At 37.1% G+C, this 16,942-nt stretch overlaps 1 protein-coding gene across 2 annotated transcripts in view; it reads right to left on the reverse strand.

Annotated features, from left to right (window-relative positions):
* The window catches only part of jak3 (Janus kinase 3 (a protein tyrosine kinase, leukocyte)), a 32,808-nt gene extending 19,341 nt beyond the window's left edge, over nucleotides 1-13,467 (reverse strand). Inside the window, exons 1-14 of one of the 2 annotated variants that reach the window (XM_052094812.1) lie at nucleotides 13,381-13,467; nucleotides 12,426-12,644; nucleotides 12,111-12,228; nucleotides 10,289-10,406; nucleotides 8,855-9,000; nucleotides 8,347-8,647; nucleotides 7,564-7,686; nucleotides 6,594-6,751; nucleotides 6,400-6,511; nucleotides 5,946-6,126; nucleotides 4,941-5,065; nucleotides 1,963-2,094; nucleotides 1,475-1,562; nucleotides 1,099-1,223 (exon numbers count right to left, since the gene is read on the reverse strand). In XM_052094812.1, the coding sequence (XP_051950772.1) occupies nucleotides 1,099-1,223; nucleotides 1,475-1,562; nucleotides 1,963-2,094; nucleotides 4,941-5,065; nucleotides 5,946-6,126; nucleotides 6,400-6,511; nucleotides 6,594-6,751; nucleotides 7,564-7,686; nucleotides 8,347-8,647; nucleotides 8,855-9,000; nucleotides 10,289-10,406; nucleotides 12,111-12,228; nucleotides 12,426-12,618 (1,920 nt within the window). In that variant the 5' untranslated portion in view covers nucleotides 12,619-12,644; nucleotides 13,381-13,467. The remainder of the gene's footprint in view (nucleotides 1-1,098; nucleotides 1,224-1,474; nucleotides 1,563-1,962; nucleotides 2,095-4,940; nucleotides 5,066-5,945; nucleotides 6,127-6,399; nucleotides 6,512-6,593; nucleotides 6,752-7,563; nucleotides 7,687-8,346; nucleotides 8,648-8,854; nucleotides 9,001-10,288; nucleotides 10,407-12,110; nucleotides 12,229-12,425; nucleotides 12,645-13,380) is intronic. The other variant, XM_052094813.1, reaches the window with a different exon arrangement.
* Nucleotides 13,468-16,942: the final 3,475 nt, after the last annotated feature.

The raw sequence follows: 16,942 nt of genomic DNA on the forward strand, positions 1-16,942 counted from the left end.
AAATTCCTGTTGAAAGAACTACTAATTTCTTGTCCAGACAATTTTCAATTACGAGAACTTCAATTTTGTTACCATTTCAATCTTATATACATAACACAATAGACCTCAATCCTTAACACACAAACCTCAATAACGGTGACAATCAACAAACCTAATTAATGAGCATACAACACTAACCGCATAATTTATTCATGTTGCAATGCATGCTGGTAAATCGAAAAATATTTAAGTTTTACTCTTAAGATTTTTTACTACACCTTGCTGTAAACCTTAAAATGTTCTCACATATGCTGGTGTATGTCATATATTTAAACAATTGCAGTGTGCAGCTTTTTGAATATATGTTTTCTGTTTGGATTTTTGTGGCCTAAGCACCTATAGACTGACCTAGAACGCATGGTGTGAATTCCTTACAAATTTTCATATGTAAGAAAAATGGACATTGTAACTAAAATATACCTGAATGAATCAGAATAGAATAAATGGGGAATCGGAACTGAATTGAGCTTGTGAATCGGAATTTAATAAAATTGGGAAATCTGTATCGATACCCAGCCCTAATTGATGCGTCAGGAGGGAATGTGTCTAATTTTATATTGCTGTGAAAAAGTAAGTACACCACATAAACAGTGTAGTTTTTTTTTTTACACATACCATTTTACATACAGTATAAGGACATACAGAGTTTGGGTTGCCATTTCACCAACATTTAAACCTTGAATTTATATCATTACATCTTAAACAGAAATGCATATTTCTTGTGAAGAAAAACTTTGTACACCATTACACCACCTTTCCATGGTATGGAAGAGCCAAAGGGGACAAGCTACTATATGGCTGTACTTATTTTTCATAGAAGACAATTAAAAAATGTTTTATGATTTGATGCGTTACACCATATCACCTTCACCAATCAATTTACTGTCCAATGTTTCAGTATCAATTTATCCACATATGATAAAAAGGAGATAACTTTTCATGGGGTGTACTTACATTTTCACAGCACTGTATGAATCTAATATTAAAAGGGTTTGTTCTCTTCTGTACCAGTATTAGTTATTAGGAGGCAGTTTATCATGCAAGGACATTTCTTGTTACCAGGAAGTTGAGAGCACAGGCCAGTTGTTTGGCCACGTCCAGTTTCCAGCTGACGGAGACTGATGTCCTCCTCTTCAGGTACAGATCCAGTGCTCCATGCTTAACAAACTCCTGCACCATGATGTCTGTGGGGGTCAGTGGAGGACACACTTTACTGGTCTGCGCTCTTTGATGGGGTTTTATACACAGGAATTTTGACTGGCAACCTGTATCATTAACAGCACTCCAAACCCAATCAGAGAGTTTTCTCTCTACTAATGTCATTGCATTTTTATTTTGTGTTTGTAAATTCATTAAAAAGTATCACTGAAGCACCAATACCCTAAAGAGTGCTTTAACTTTAATAGAATCATGAGCTTTTAAAGAAACCACTTACTTTTGGATTTGTGCACACTGATGCCATAGACCAGGAGAAGGTGCTTGTGGGAAATTTGACTCATCAAACTGGCTGCCTCAAAAAAAGACTTGAAAACAGCAAGAGGAAACCTTTAAACAATTAAGGGAAGTCTCTCCTTGCCCTGTTATTAACAATAGCTCTTATTACATGTAATTCCTAACATTCTAGTTTTCCCGTTGACACTTTTTGAGGACAGGTTTGTTAACAACACATAATAAAATGGTTAGAAAAAGAACAAGGAAAGAAAAGTCAAATTTTTTAATCTTAGGTTTATCTCCAAATATATCTGAGGCAGGTGAAAAAATTTTATTGTATTGTGAATCAAACAGGAAATCGTTGTCATAGAGAATTTCCCGTTAACTGACAAGCTATGACGAAGTACATGTGTAATTAACTGCTTAATAGTACATGTCTCTTTGGACTTGATTTGCAACTCTCCAAAAGAAGTTCTGGGATTGAAAACACACCTCCCAGCAGTTTTTATGATTTGCATCCAGAACTTTCAGAAGGACTTCTGTGGAGTGTGTCACCCCCTCCCGTTGGTCTGTCTTACTGCCTCTAAATATATGCGTGAAGGAACCTTGTCCTAAGCTCTCCTTCTGTTAAAAGATAAATGAAAAGCCATGAGGGGTGCAGTTGTTTTGAGATTAAACATATTCAGACATTATTTTATCCTAATCTTTTTACCAACCTATAGGAGCAAATGGCAAACACCTATCACATATTTACTGCATTAACACAATACACATTCAGAATTATTGTGAAATCATTCAAGATGTGTGCATGCTATTCCACAGAAAATTAAATTGTTTATCTTTGATATCTTTAAAGGGATAGTTCACTCCCCAAAAAATAAAAAATGTACAAAAATGTATGCCATCCCACATGTGTATGACTTAATTTCTTATGCTGAAGATTTATACCAATATACTGCCTTTGTGATTTTTGGAGCTTCAAAGTTTTGGTCACTATTTAGTTGCATTGTATAGACCTACAGAGCTGAGATATTCTTCTAAAAACCTTCATTTGTGTTCAGCAAAAGAAAGAAAGTCCTACACATCTGGGATGGCATGAGGGTGAATAAATGACGACAGAATTTACATTTTAGGGTGAACTATCCCTTAGAGCACAACTTGCTTTTCCTCTAATATGTTTTTCCTTGTCTGCTGACATCATTCTGACTTGCCTCCATCAACATAAAAAGAATGTCTTTGTAATCTTTTATCAAAATCAAGGCTGTCGATTTAATATAAATTTTGTATGATAACACATTCAAAAATGTATGCAACTAATCATGCCCCCGACTAGTACCTAAATTCTGTAATAAGGAATGTTTCTAGCATCTGAGCAATTTAAACTTGATGTACCACCTTGATTCAGTAGGGGGCAGTCAGCATGCCAGCTCGTCAAACCAAAAAGCACGCAGCATACAGCCTCCCACAGAAATGCTTTTGTGGTAAAATACAACTGGATGGAGCACAGCAGGATGCAGGAATTTCGAGATGTGTTTTTCAAAGTATCAAACTACGTTTAACTTAAACGTTTAAAATATCATCCTAAAAATACAGTGCTTATGACTATAGGCACTTACAACCAAAGTGAGATGCTGTAGTCTGATGCGTGAGTACATACACTCACCTAAAGGATTATTAGGAACACCTGTTCAATTTCTCATTAATGCAATTATCTAATCAACCAATCACATGGCAGTTGCTTCAATGCATTTAGGGGTGTGGTCCTGGTCAAGACAATCTCCTGAACTCCAAACTGAATGTCAGAATGGGAAAGAAATGTGATTTAAGCAATTTTGAGCGTGGCATGGTTGTTGGTGCCAGCCGGGCCGGTCTGAGTATTTCACAATCTGCTCAGTTACTGGGATTTTCACGCACAACCATTTCTTGGGTTTACAAAGAATGGTGTGAAAAGGAAAAACATCCAGTATGCGGCAGTCCTGTGGGCTGAAAATGCCTTGTTGATGCTAGAGGTCAGAGGAGAATGGGCCGACTGATTCAAGCTGATAGAAGAGCAACTTTGCCTGAAATAACCACTCGTTACAACCGAGGTATGCAGCAAAGCATTTGTGAAGCCACAACACGCACAACCTTGAGGCGGATGGGCTACGACAGCAGAAGACCCCACCGGGTACCACTCATCTCCACTACAAATAGGAAAAAGAGGCTACAATTTGCAAGAGCTCACCAAAATTGGACAGTTGAAGACTGGAAAAATGTTGCCTGGTCTGATGAGTCTCGATTTCTGTTGAGACATTCAGATGGTAGAGTCAGAATTTGGCGCAAACAGAATGAGAACATGGATCCATCATGCCTTGTTACCACTGTGCAGGCTGGTGGTGGTGGTGTAATGGTGTGGGGGATGTTTTCTTGGCACACTTTAGGCCACTTAGTGCCAATTGGGCATCGTTTAAATGCCACGGCCTACCTGAGCATTGTTTCTGACGATGTCCATCCCTTTATGGCCACCATGTACCCATCCTCTGATGGCTACTTCCAGCAGGATAATGCACCATGTCACAAAGCTCGAATCATTTCAAATTGGTTTCTTGAACATGACAATGAGTTCACTGTACTAAAATGGCCCCCACAGTCACCAGATCTCAACCCAATAGAGCATCTTTGGGATGTGGTGGAACGGGAGCTTCGTGCCCTGGATGTGCATCCCACAAATCTCCATCAACTGCAAGATGCTATCCTATCAATATGGGCCAACATTTCTAAAGAATGCTTTCAGCACCTTGTTGAATCAATGCCATGTAGAATTAAGGCAGTTCTGACGGCGAAAGGGGGTCAAACACAGTATTAGTATGGTGTTCCTAATAATCCTTTAGGTGAGTGTAGACTAGCAATTAAAAATAGAGCAGAGGGAAGTATAGGCCAACAATAGGGTTATATTCAATAATATGGACATATAACAAGCAATATTTTGACTTTGAAGCTACTTTTTGTATTTTCTAAAATGCTGCACTGTCTATTGCCACAATACAGTATACATACATATTTGCTATATCTGAATTATAATATTTATTACATATTATATTTACATTATATTTTAAATTACCTTTATTTTTGGGCATTTCTCATTAAATATTGAAATGTGATTAATTGCGATTAATTCAATGTATTCATTTGCATATCATGTAATCATGTTTAATCGATTGACAGCCCTATCTTAAATCTAATAACTTGCTCTGCCACTGAAATGACTCCATATGGCTCCATTCTGACATCGCCACATAAAAACAAGTCCCCTCTTACTTTTTTTTTGTGTGTGTGTGTGTGTGTGTGTGTGTGTGTGTGTGTGTGTGCATTTAATTTTGTTTTACTCAGAAATAACCCACATTACGAAGGTAAAATGGGTCAGGAATGGCATTTCAGATTGACTTGAAAGTAGATATTGACAAGTATCCACATGATCAGTGTTATCCTACCCAGGTGAGGTCATCCTGTTTAATCATGTGGAACTGCATGTGGCTGGGTTTGTGTCTTTGTATCATGGGAGAACTGGGCATCTCCGCCATACTGCTTTTACGAAGAATGATCATGTTGGTAAGTTCTGCAATGGAAGGCAATGAAGTTGAATTACAACACAATAAAAATGAATCAAACTAAAAAAATAAATAAAAAAATTGTATTAACTGGAATTTAAAAAATATCCATTAATCTTAATCTATAAAGTTTCAAATGACAGATGATTGAATATTCAGGTGAAATTAAGTATTATTATTATTATAACATAAGTTTATATATATATATATATATATATATATATATATACATCATACAATTTAATATGTTATTTTTTCATTCAGAATTATTCTGAATATTGTCATGAATTTAAACCCAAATGATTATTTTATGGCCATTCATCTATTACTAACGCAGACCACACTGATAGTAAATGATGCATCAAACCCCTCTTTAATAATTTTTGATAAAATTACATCAGGAAAATGTTATAGAGTGCACACAGCACACTAAGAATATTTTAAAGAGATTTTTTATTACATCATCTGTTGTTTAAATCATTCCTCCATTTGGGGAGCCAAAGCCAAATTTCCACGTGAGTGGGACAATCATGTAATAAGCAGGATAAAGTCAGCCGATCGTTACCACAAAATAAACTCTGATAGGGTGATCAGGACCCCAATGCTGAAATAAATGTATTAAAAATAATGATTGCAGATTAAATTATTTTATTATGTAAGAAGAAATATACCATCGAGGTTCCCTGGGACAGTGTACATATTTGACCACAGAATGGCACAACTGACCAAGATCAGAGTCAAGTATTCCACAAAGCAATAAGTGAAAATAAAAATTTCCTTCAATTGAATTCAAATAACTATTTGCTTTTTAACTGGAGAAAACTTTACAGTTTTGGAGTTATTAAAAGGAAAGATTAAAAGAAAATATGGCATGTTTCACATAAGTACCTTTTGGTCTGGGTGGGCAGCACTTGCCCAGGGTAACTGGGATGTCTGACATGAGAAGCGGTCTGTGCTGATAGAACTCTGTGAGCTGTCTCAGACTACAGAATGAGTTGTGGATCCCAGCAAGATTAAACTTCTCATTTTTCTCAATCAAACAGTCCTTGTAATCCATACCCAGAGAAGTCTGTTGGAACAACCAAAAGATGAGAAATACAACACTGGTGTCTACTCATTAACAATGCAGCCAATCTAAAACCGATTAAAATCAAACAGGAGAAAGTGCAGCATGCTGCATTGAGTAAGATCAGCATTGTGCACAATTTAGAATTTAGAAATTGGTCCCTTTCAACATGTGAGTTAAAATTTAAATGGAATGACAGTAAGAAGAATCTAATGAATTGATATTATATAAATTTGTTATACTCTTTATACCTATTTAGAATGGCAAGACTGGTACCTGTATGCAAACAGTAAGGAAGTACTTGTCAAATTCCTTGGGACTGTGACGCAACAAAAACATCCCGTTTTTGGCTCCGGCTTTCTTCAGCTTGTGCACAGCAAATTCTGACCTTTAAAAACAACACAAAAGTTGTTTATCGCCTTATTATTTCCTTCTATTTTTGCCACGCGGTTAATTATGTGATTATGTACGTGATTGGGCCATGGCAGTAATTCTGGATGTCCTCCAACAAGCTTGGTGGGGCCACTTCTGTGCAGAAATAGTGGGTTGAGTCTGTTGTCAGTCTAAAATATCCATCAACCAGAGATACAAAGGAAAGAGCCTCTGTTAGGGTTTGAAACTCAGCCTCCTATTGGTGGAAAGTGAATCAGAGACATGCAATTCAGGTCAGACTGTAATGTAAATTAATGACCATAATTACCATTACAAGTTCCAATTTGTATACTTCCAAGAGTTAAAGGTGTCATAAGCGATGTTTAATGAAATAGCATGAAGAAAGTCTCTATTAGTTGACTGACATTACTAAAATAGATGTTGTGAAATATCACACCTTTCTCTATGAAAGAGTAAACAAAGATGTGACTGGGGACCGCAGTTTGATTCTCTGTTTAGCCAATCTGAAGTCTAAATGAGTGGGTTGCTGGGTTTTTTTGGTTTTTATTTTTGTTTTGTTTTTTTATTATTTCCAGAGTATGGTGCCAGCCATTTTGGTTCTTTGTACATGACATCAAAGTCAAAGCTTTTTGAATTTGTAATTAGATCAAGTAAAGTTTTTTAAGGCAAACATTGTTGTTGACTTGACAAAGCCTTTGTCTGTAAGTTTTAGATAGATAGATGGATAGATGGATAGATGGATAGATACGCTTCTGAGATACTCAATCCATGCATCTCTTCTAAAATGCTCGTTGTGCATGACACCACGGAGACCTCCAGCATGTGCTATTCTCCGCGATCCATGAACAACTTAACACCTGCCCCATTGAGAGCAAAAACCACTAATCACGACCACAAGGAGGCTACCCCATGTAACTACCTGCCCTAGCAACCTGGGCCAATTTGGTTGCTTAGGAGACGTGGCTGGAGGTTTTTACTACCTTTTCTAATGAGTTTGTTTTTATACTGCAAAACAAATGTTCATATATGTCAAGACAGGGCCACTACCAGGCAGCAGTCATCCTGGCGTGTGATAGTGACCACTCTTCCTTCCAGTGGCATCTGCTCTTGACAGAGACGCTTGACACTGATGTCTGTGATCTGGGGGAAATCACAGAACGTCTGCCAGTCCTGTGAACGATACCAGAGAGCTCAGTTACATTCGTACAAATTCTGCAGAACATCTATTTAAAGCCAAGCACATACTACATGACTCAAGCTTGTTTCCTTTGATTTTTTGAGTGGGCAACTAGTGTGCGACTAGAAGTTGAGTGGTCAGTGCACAATGTGCTGACGGGCGAAAGACAAATTAAATACAGAGAGAGTGCAAAAGGAGAGCATGGCATTGGGAAGTTGGACACAAATATAATTAGAAAATAAAATAAAACCACCCAAACCGCTGTCTCAACATTATTTTCAGCTGGGTTTTTTCCATTCTGTACAAATTAGTGCAATAATGTACAAAAACATTCTTTCATGTTTTTATCATAAATTAACTCTCCCATGCGTGAATTTGTGAATTAATTTCGGTATCATAGTTTCATTTGGGGTTAAATAGTTGTGCAATTGATACACCCAGTCTGAACAGTAACAAAAGTCTGTCCATTGCAGGGGGCTGACTGCAAGTTGTGTAGGGTGCGTTTGGCTTTACAGGTTTAGAACAACACAAGGGTTCATATTTGGGTGAACTATCACTTTAAATCATTACATACACCTTTATAATGTATTATACACACAGTACAGGCTTTATAGAAAGAGGTAACAACTACTCCACTGCTAGTGCAGTCCCACCTGGCTCTCTGTGGTCTGTATCTGAATTCCTCCCTCTCCAGAGACTTGGACTGCTTTGACCCTTTGTTGCTCGCGCTGCTCTAACCATCCAGAGTTATGCAGATGGAAGCATTCTGAACTGTAAGAGGGCTCCACCGTGCTCAATTCCATCAGGTACTTGAGCTTCAAACTGCGTTCTCCAGCAGAGCAGCCGCCAAGCTTCCTTAGGAAACGCTTTAGCGTCTTGCGAATCTGATACCGTGCCAGGCGACTCATACGCTGTATTTCTTGTCTGTGGGTCTCTGGGAGACAGGACTTGTAGCTGGAATTGAATATTGGAGTGATTAAAGTAATTGTTCACCCAAAAATTTTAATTCTGTCTCATCCCATCATTTCTCACTTGACGTACATCCATCCATCCATTGATTCACTAACTTAAACTTTTATCCTTTCATTTCTCCCTCAACATCTATCCATCCATCCATCCATCCATCCATCCATCTTTTCTTTCTGTTTTTGTTGTCTTTACCTTGTGCTCCTGCAGATGTCTCCAAGGCTCTGGTTTCTCTCTTTGGCCATGCGCCATAGATCCAGGACAGCCATACCCAAACATTCCTGCTGCAGACTCAGAGCAGGAGAAATCCCGCCACGTCCAGACACAAAATCACTGCGGGACTGAAACAAGAAAATAAAATCAGAGGAAAAAGTAAGTGATCTTAAACAGCCAGGCCAAAAGTTTTGTTTTGTCACCATTTTGAAAACCAGTAAGAGTTTTGCCTGGAATGCATCCCTTTTTTTAATCACATTGATATAATTTCCCTATCAACACAGGTAGTCTGTATGTACAGTAGAGCATTAAAAATGAATACCGTTTTAATCCAGTTATAATACCTGGTATACAATTAATATTCACATACAGTATGGCCTTCAAAAAATCCTCAATTGCCTTTACAAAAGGCATTAAGTTATTTTATACTACAGGGCTGTTGAATGCTTGATTCTGATTGGTTGAGAACATTCTAAGGTGTGCAATTATTTTCAGGGAAACGCACGGCTAAAGTAGTTCCAGGCAGGTCTTGACCGCATTACAGTTCCATATCACTTCGCGTAGTCAACTGTAATAACGGAAAATAGGATACAATTCACAACAAGAAGTGACAGCGACAAATCCACTTCAACTTCAAGAGGGAAAAAAATGACAGACTATTTTGATTTTCCGGAAGTAAATTTTAATATTTATGGTGAACATAAACATTTTAACATCTGGGCGACCGCAGTACTGGATAGCTCAGATGAAAAAACAAATAAACGGATGAGGACATCAAAGGCAGCCGGCAACAACAAAAGACATAAAACAATCAGCGAAGAACAGCTAGACCGACTCGAGGGCGAAAAACATGAAGAAAACACCAAAAAAAAAAACAACAGCTTGGGCTGTCAATGTGTTTAACGTGCAGTTTAATTTTAATAAATAAATTCGTTCGAATTAACGAATGAATTATAACGTATGAATTAATAAATAAATTAAATAATATGACGCACATGATTTTCTGTCTCATTATTGCAACCTCTGTCTCTCTAATAACTACACTAATAACCGCATTAGTCTGCTGTCAGTGGCTCAAACCTCCGTTAATAACTCTAAAATGACGTTTTGGAATTAGCAACGGAGGCATGGGATTAGATGCGTAAGAAATTAGTCCTACATACAAGAGCGTTTTAATGACAAAAACTTGACAAACGTCTAGAATCACATCATCTGAACAATGTTTCGAGGTGTGGTAACTGTAGTATAAGCGGAATAATTGACTCCGGGCCGTTGAATTATTAGAAAAATAATGCACATCCGGGGTGGTAATGCGGTCACGACGCGAAGCGTTACACCTCAGAGTGGCCCGTCGTCAATTATTCCTTACATAATTCAACGGCCCGTCGTCAATTATTCCTTACGTGATATCTGTACCTGAGCAAAAAGGTAGTCAATGACGCTGTAGTCTAGCACAGCACAGATTCTTCCTCTGCTGAGGCAAAAGCGGTATGACGCTCTGGATCCTTGGCCGAACCAGCTTGAGAAGAAAAACCTTTGAGCATAAACACAGAGAGAACATCTTTACAACAGGGTCTAAAACACCAGATAGTTTTATATAACAACTCAGTGATATCTAGCCCGAGAATCAATATTCACTTACTGCCTTCTGGTTTGGCTTTTAATGATATCACATAATTTGGTTAAGGATTTTTTAACAATAGCCTAATACATACATTTTTCAATGGCTTATTACAGGCCCAAAACACAAACGTAAGCATGCTGTAGATCTTAGGTCAGAGTACACTCCATTTTTAGATCCTATCTAATTTTTGTGTTTTCTGGAGTTCTTTTGTCAATTGAATTATTTGTGGAAAGATGACCCCTGATAGAGAACTCTACCTGGTTAGTGGCCCCCAGGTAATTTGACACCCTTGATTTACAAACACAGAAAAAATTCTGTTCCCATCAGTATATCAAATAAATACAGTGGCAAGAAAAAAGTATGTGAACCCTTTGGAATTAGCTGGTTTTCTGCATTAATTGGTCATAAAATGTGATCTCATCTTCATCAGAGTCACATTTAGACAAACACAATGTGCTTAAGCACAACACACAAACAATTATAATCTTTCATGTCTTCATTGAACACATCCCTTAAAACATTCACAATGATGTGGAAAAAGTATGTGAACCCTTGGATTTAATTGGCCAATCCTCCTTTGGCAGCAATAACCTCAACCAAGTGTTTACGGGAGCTGAGGATTAGACCTGCACAACGTTCAGAAGAAATGTTGGACTATTATTTCTTACATAACTGCTTCATCTCAGTCTTATTCTTAGGATGTCTGGTGTGAATGGGTCTCGAGGTCATTCCAGAGCATCTGTATTTGGTTAAGGTCTGGGCTCGGACTGGGCCACTCCAAAAGGTGGATTTTCTTTTTTGAAGCCTTTCTGTAGTGGATTTACGTTGATGTTTATGGTCATTGTCCTGCTACATCACCCAACTTCTACTGAACTTCAGTTGGCACACAGCCACCCTGACATTATCCTGTAGGATATCTTAATAAACTTGGGAATTTATTTTTGTTCATGGTGTCCTGCCATGGACACCATGCCTGTTTAATGTTTTCCATACAGTAAACTCATGAACAGAGATGTTAACCAGTTCCAGTGATTCCTTCAATCTGTCACTCTGGGGTTATTTTTTACCTCATTGAGCACTGACAGATGAATATCTAAGGTCTTCTAAATAAATTTGTAACACTTTTCAGCATTATGCAAAGCAACCATTCTTGATCGTAGGTCCTCTGAGATCTCTTTTTTTGTGAGGCATGGCACATGTCAGCTGATGCTTATCGTGAATACCAATTTTCCAATACCAAAAGTCAAAGTAGCTCTAACGCACACCTCCAATCTCATTTCATAAATTGAATGCCAGATTTGCCAGCTCCTGACTCTAATTAGCTTTTGTTGATGTCATTAGCCTAAGGGTGTCATTAGCCTACACTGTGTATGTTTGAATTATGTATTCAATATATACAAGGACAATACACTCATTTGAGTGTTTTTAATGAAAACAGATTGTGTTTGTTCATTTTTGTATAATTTAGATGAAGATCAAACCAAATTTTAAGCCACATTTATACATAAATGCAGGTAATTCCGAAGGGTTCATATACTTTTTCTTGCCACTGTATGTGTGTATATGTATTTTGTTTTCCCTGAATAAAATGTTTAGTAATTACAGCTGTTTTACCTCACTCTGTAGTGAACAGTGATGGTTTCTTCACTCTTAAACACGTGAGTTGGTGGATACCAGTATGAAAGATCCTCTGACGCAAGAGCAAACAGGTTGTGGAAGACAGGAAGAATTCCTAAAAATAGAAAAATAGCCATTTTAAATTATTGCAATATATGGTTGGCGCCTCAGAGAAACTATTTGCAGATTTTCGCAGATTATAGTCTTATACTTATAAATAAGTGTATTTTCTATGTGCTTTCAATGACTTCAAATATTATAAGAATACGATAACATAATAACTACATTATCTTAAGCTTGTTAATCTCTTACCACCGGCTTTAGCAGCAAGCACACACACGCTCTCTGCAGTGATGTGCCCAGTGAGGATCGGGAGGGTGGTCTCTGATGTTAAGGTGGGGCTGTAGTACAGGTGCACCTGTAGGGCGGAGTCACAGCTGGACTTCTGGCTGCCTGCCCTCTCACTCTTCATCAGTGGCACCTCTTCCTCCTCATTTGCGGTCATCTCACCAAAGCAATCTCCTGATTGGACTAAAACCATTTAGATCTGAGTGTAAATGAAGAAGTTGGCTGTTCTATATATAGTATCTATGTATATTTATAAATATGTGTTTTTATCTTCATGACCAGACATAACATTCCATTAGTATATATAACAATAAGACTAATGGAATGTTATTTCTGGTCATGAAGAAAAACAAATTTTTATCTTGAGGTTAAATCAGAAATAAATTATTAATTAATAAGCTAAATTAAATAATACAAATTTACTCAAACTTTACGAAAGTGTTTAGGGCATTATTAAACATTGTACTATAACTGTACTATATGACTGTTAACAGTACAAATTCTTGGAACTAGTGGTCTTACCCTTGCCTTGATCAAAGTGAGAGCTCATTCGTGATCTGTACTTTCCGTAAAAAACAAAGTCATGGGTGTTTTCCCAGAGCTCTCAACTATAGTTTTTTATTATTAAGCAAAAGTAAAGAATTTTAATATAATATATGTTTCATTTGACTTTTTTTTTTAAATGTAATTTACTTGTTAAACACTGTAGTTATACATTATTTTATAGAAACACACCCATCTATGAGTATTCCATCAATAATAATAAAAAAGCCTATAAAAACAAACTAAACAGGAAACGTACCTACAGAACAATTAAAATCTACATTTTAATGGGAGTCACATCAATTCCATTGTCATATACTCATGTTTATGTATATTTCATGTTACGATTTTAATAAAGAGAACTGAAAGCTGTTACCTGATGTTATTTAAGAAGATATAATGAAGAATTGTTCATGTTGATGATCTGAGTCAAATTCAGTAAGACTATGATGTTGTGAGCTTCTGGTGGGAGGGATCAAATGAGGTTTCCGGCAAGAGACAAACCACAGAAGCACCTCATTTCCAGAATGCTTTAACACAAAAGACACCATTTGACATTTCAGTGTTTTGACCTGTGGCTGTAAATTGACAAGAGGGCCACCTCTGAAAGAAACAAAGAGTTAATATAGTGCAAGAGAGTGTTTATTTGTGTGTGAGAGAGAGAAATATAGGGTGCAAGGGTGTGTAGAGCTGCTGGGGTTATTGCTTTCTTTACGTGGGAAGACTGAAACTGTGGTTTCCTCTTTCTCTGCTAGTGTGCGGCGGGTTTGTTATTTCCGCTTGCTGCGTTTTTCTTCTTTTGGGCCTGATAGAAGTTTAGTGCTATACATGAAACTCAAATTTTCTCACTTTTAATAAAGAAGTATGAAGTACACCTGATAGCAGTTTTGAAATTGTAGTTTATTGTGAATGTTACAGGGGCACTCAGTGATTCTTCAGCTGGTGATTTCTTCATTAATAAAAAAGATACATAAAACTTCTATAAAACAAATTCTACACTCTTAGTGTTTTAGACATAAACACTGAAACAGTTTAAAAAAATTTTTGGGCTTGATGCTCACATGGTCTTGGTTTTTGGCACAAGGTCACAACACCATGTGAAACTTTGCCCATGGTAACATGGTCCATAAAATAATCTTTTAAAACTATCTCAGGATATATATTCTTTTGATTACAAAAAAAGGAAATCAGACTAATGATTAAACACACTACCATTAAAAAGTTTGGACACACTTAACAGAATTTATGTTTTCAAGACCTTAGAAACCTTTTAATTAAAAGGCTTATGCTTAAAAATGGTTTTGTAGTCAAATATAAATTGTGCCTTCCTATTAATTTCTAACTTCTTCTTCTTTCCGATTCTCCCCACTCAGTGATACACCCACTGAGAATCATGTTGAAAGAGCCCTTGTTATTGGTGATTCTATTGTAAGGAACATGGAAATAGAGACTCCAGCCACTATTGTTAATTGCATTTCAGGGGCCAGAGCGTCTGACATCAAATCAAATTTACAAGTGCTGGCTAATGCCAGCGTAGATTTTCTAAAATTGTTATTCATGTCAGAGATCACTAAAGATAATGTTAAAGAGGTAATATGTAATGCAATATGCTCTGGTCCCCTCCCTGCTCGTCGTGGTGATGAGGTTTAGAGTAGATTTGTGTCACTGAATGGCTGGAGGTCTGAGTGGTGACTGAAGAATAACGTCCGTAAATAGACAATTGGAAGAGTTTTTGGGGTAGACCTGACCTGCTAAAGAGAGACGGACTCCATCCCTCCAGGGAAGGTGCCGCTCTGCTCTCTAGTAATTTGGCTCATAGTCTTAATAATGATAGTATTTGACTAACTGGGGACCAGGTCAGGAAGCAGACAAACTGGTTAATCCGAACGTCTGCTAGCTGCCTTGAGATGTCACACAGGTCACATAAATTACAACACATAGAGACTGTATCACTTAGATATCTCATAGAGACTGTGTCTGTTCCCCGAAATACCAAACACAATACCTTCACTAAATCTTTAAGAAAAAAATGTATTAAGGTCAAACTTCAACAAAACAAACTAATTAAAAATACACATCATATAAAAATAGGGCTACTAAACATTAGATATCTTTCTACCAAAGCACTAATTGTTAATTAAATGATTACAGATCATAGTTTGGATGTGCCTGTTTGACTGAAACCTGGCTTAAACCGGAGGAATATATTAGTTTAAATGAATCTACTCCCCCAGGTTATTGTTATAAACATGAGACTCATCTGAAGGGTTGAGGAGGAGGTGTTGCTACAATTTACAGAGAAGTTTTTGGTGTTACTCAGAGGACAGGATAAAAATGTAAGTGTTTTGTAATGCTTAACGTGACACGTCAGATATAAATAAAAATCTCTGTCATCTTTTGTCCTTGCTACAATGTATAGATCACCCGGGTCTTATTCTGATTTCCTTGGTGAATTTGCTAATTTTTTATCAGATATTGTAGTTACTGTAGATAGAGCTTTAATTGTTGGTGCCTTCAACATTCACATAGATAATGAAAATGATACATTGGGATTAGCATTAATCGATATTCTCAACTCTCTTCGATTCAGACAAAATGTAACAGGACCAACTCATCGCCATAATCATACGCTAGATTTAATTCTATAATATGGAGTTGACGTTGATAATATAGAAATTCTGCAGCAGAGCGATGACATCTCGGATCATTACCTCGTCTCTTGTATGCTGCCATCAGCTAATGTCACTCAATCTACAGAACGCTATCGTTCAGGTAGAACTATTCTTTCGACCACTAAAGATAGCTTCACTAATAATCTTCCAGATCTATCTCATACACTCAATAAACCCCAAAGCCCAGAAGAACTTGATGAAATAACAAAAAATATAAATGCAGGCTTCTCTAGCACTCTTGATATTGTCGCCCCACTTCGATTAAAGAAAATGTAAGAAATTAGCCCTGCACCATGGTACAATGATCACACTCATGCTCTAAAGAGAGCAGCTCGGAAAATGGAGCGCATGTGGAAAGCATGGAAGGATAGTGTCTGTAGATACAAAAAGCTGCCAGGTCAGCATATTTTAGTAAATTCATAGAAAATATCCACAACAATCCTAGATGTTTATTCAATACTGTGGCTAAATTGGTTAGGGATAAAGCCTCAACAGAACCAGATATTATGTCACAGCACAAGAGTAATGACTTCATGAATTTCTTTACAGGTAAAATTGAAATAATCAGAAACAAAATTGAAATTATGCTCATCTGTCATAGCACCACAGAAAACAGTGTCTATTAATTTTCCTCATGTGCAACTTCAATCCTTCTCTGTCATAGGTCATGAAGAGCTAACAAACTTATTGAAACATCAAAAGCCACAACATGTTTGTCAGATCCTATACCAACTAAGCTCTTAAAAGAGGTATCTCCTGTAATTTCAGAACCTCTTCTTAATATTATTAACTCCTCAATATGCTTAGGACATGTCCCAAGAAAATGTAAAATGGCAGTTATCAAACCGCTTATTAAGAAGCCACAACTTGATCATGGAGAACTGGCTCAAATCTCCCTTTTATGTCAAAAATACTAGAAAAGGCAGTATCCTCCCAAATATGTTCATTTCTACAGAGAAATAGTATATAAGAAGAATTTCAGTCAGGATTTAGGCCTCATCACAGTACAGAGACTGCACTTATCAGAGTTACAAATGACTTGCTCTTATCATCTGATCGCGGCTGCATTTCTCTTCTAGTGCTTTTAGATCTTAGAGCTGCATTCGACAAGATAGATCATGACATTCTCTTGAATGGGCTAGAGAATTATGTTGGCATTTGTGGAGTTGCATTAGCATGGTTTAGGTCATATTTAGCAGGCCACTACCACTTTGTCTATGTAAATGAGGAACTGTCAAACCAAACAAAAGTAAAATATGGAGTGCC

Source organism: Xyrauchen texanus, chromosome 27 (assembly GCF_025860055.1).
Source record: "Xyrauchen texanus isolate HMW12.3.18 chromosome 27, RBS_HiC_50CHRs, whole genome shotgun sequence".
Taxonomy (NCBI): Eukaryota; Metazoa; Chordata; class Actinopteri; order Cypriniformes; family Catostomidae; genus Xyrauchen; species Xyrauchen texanus.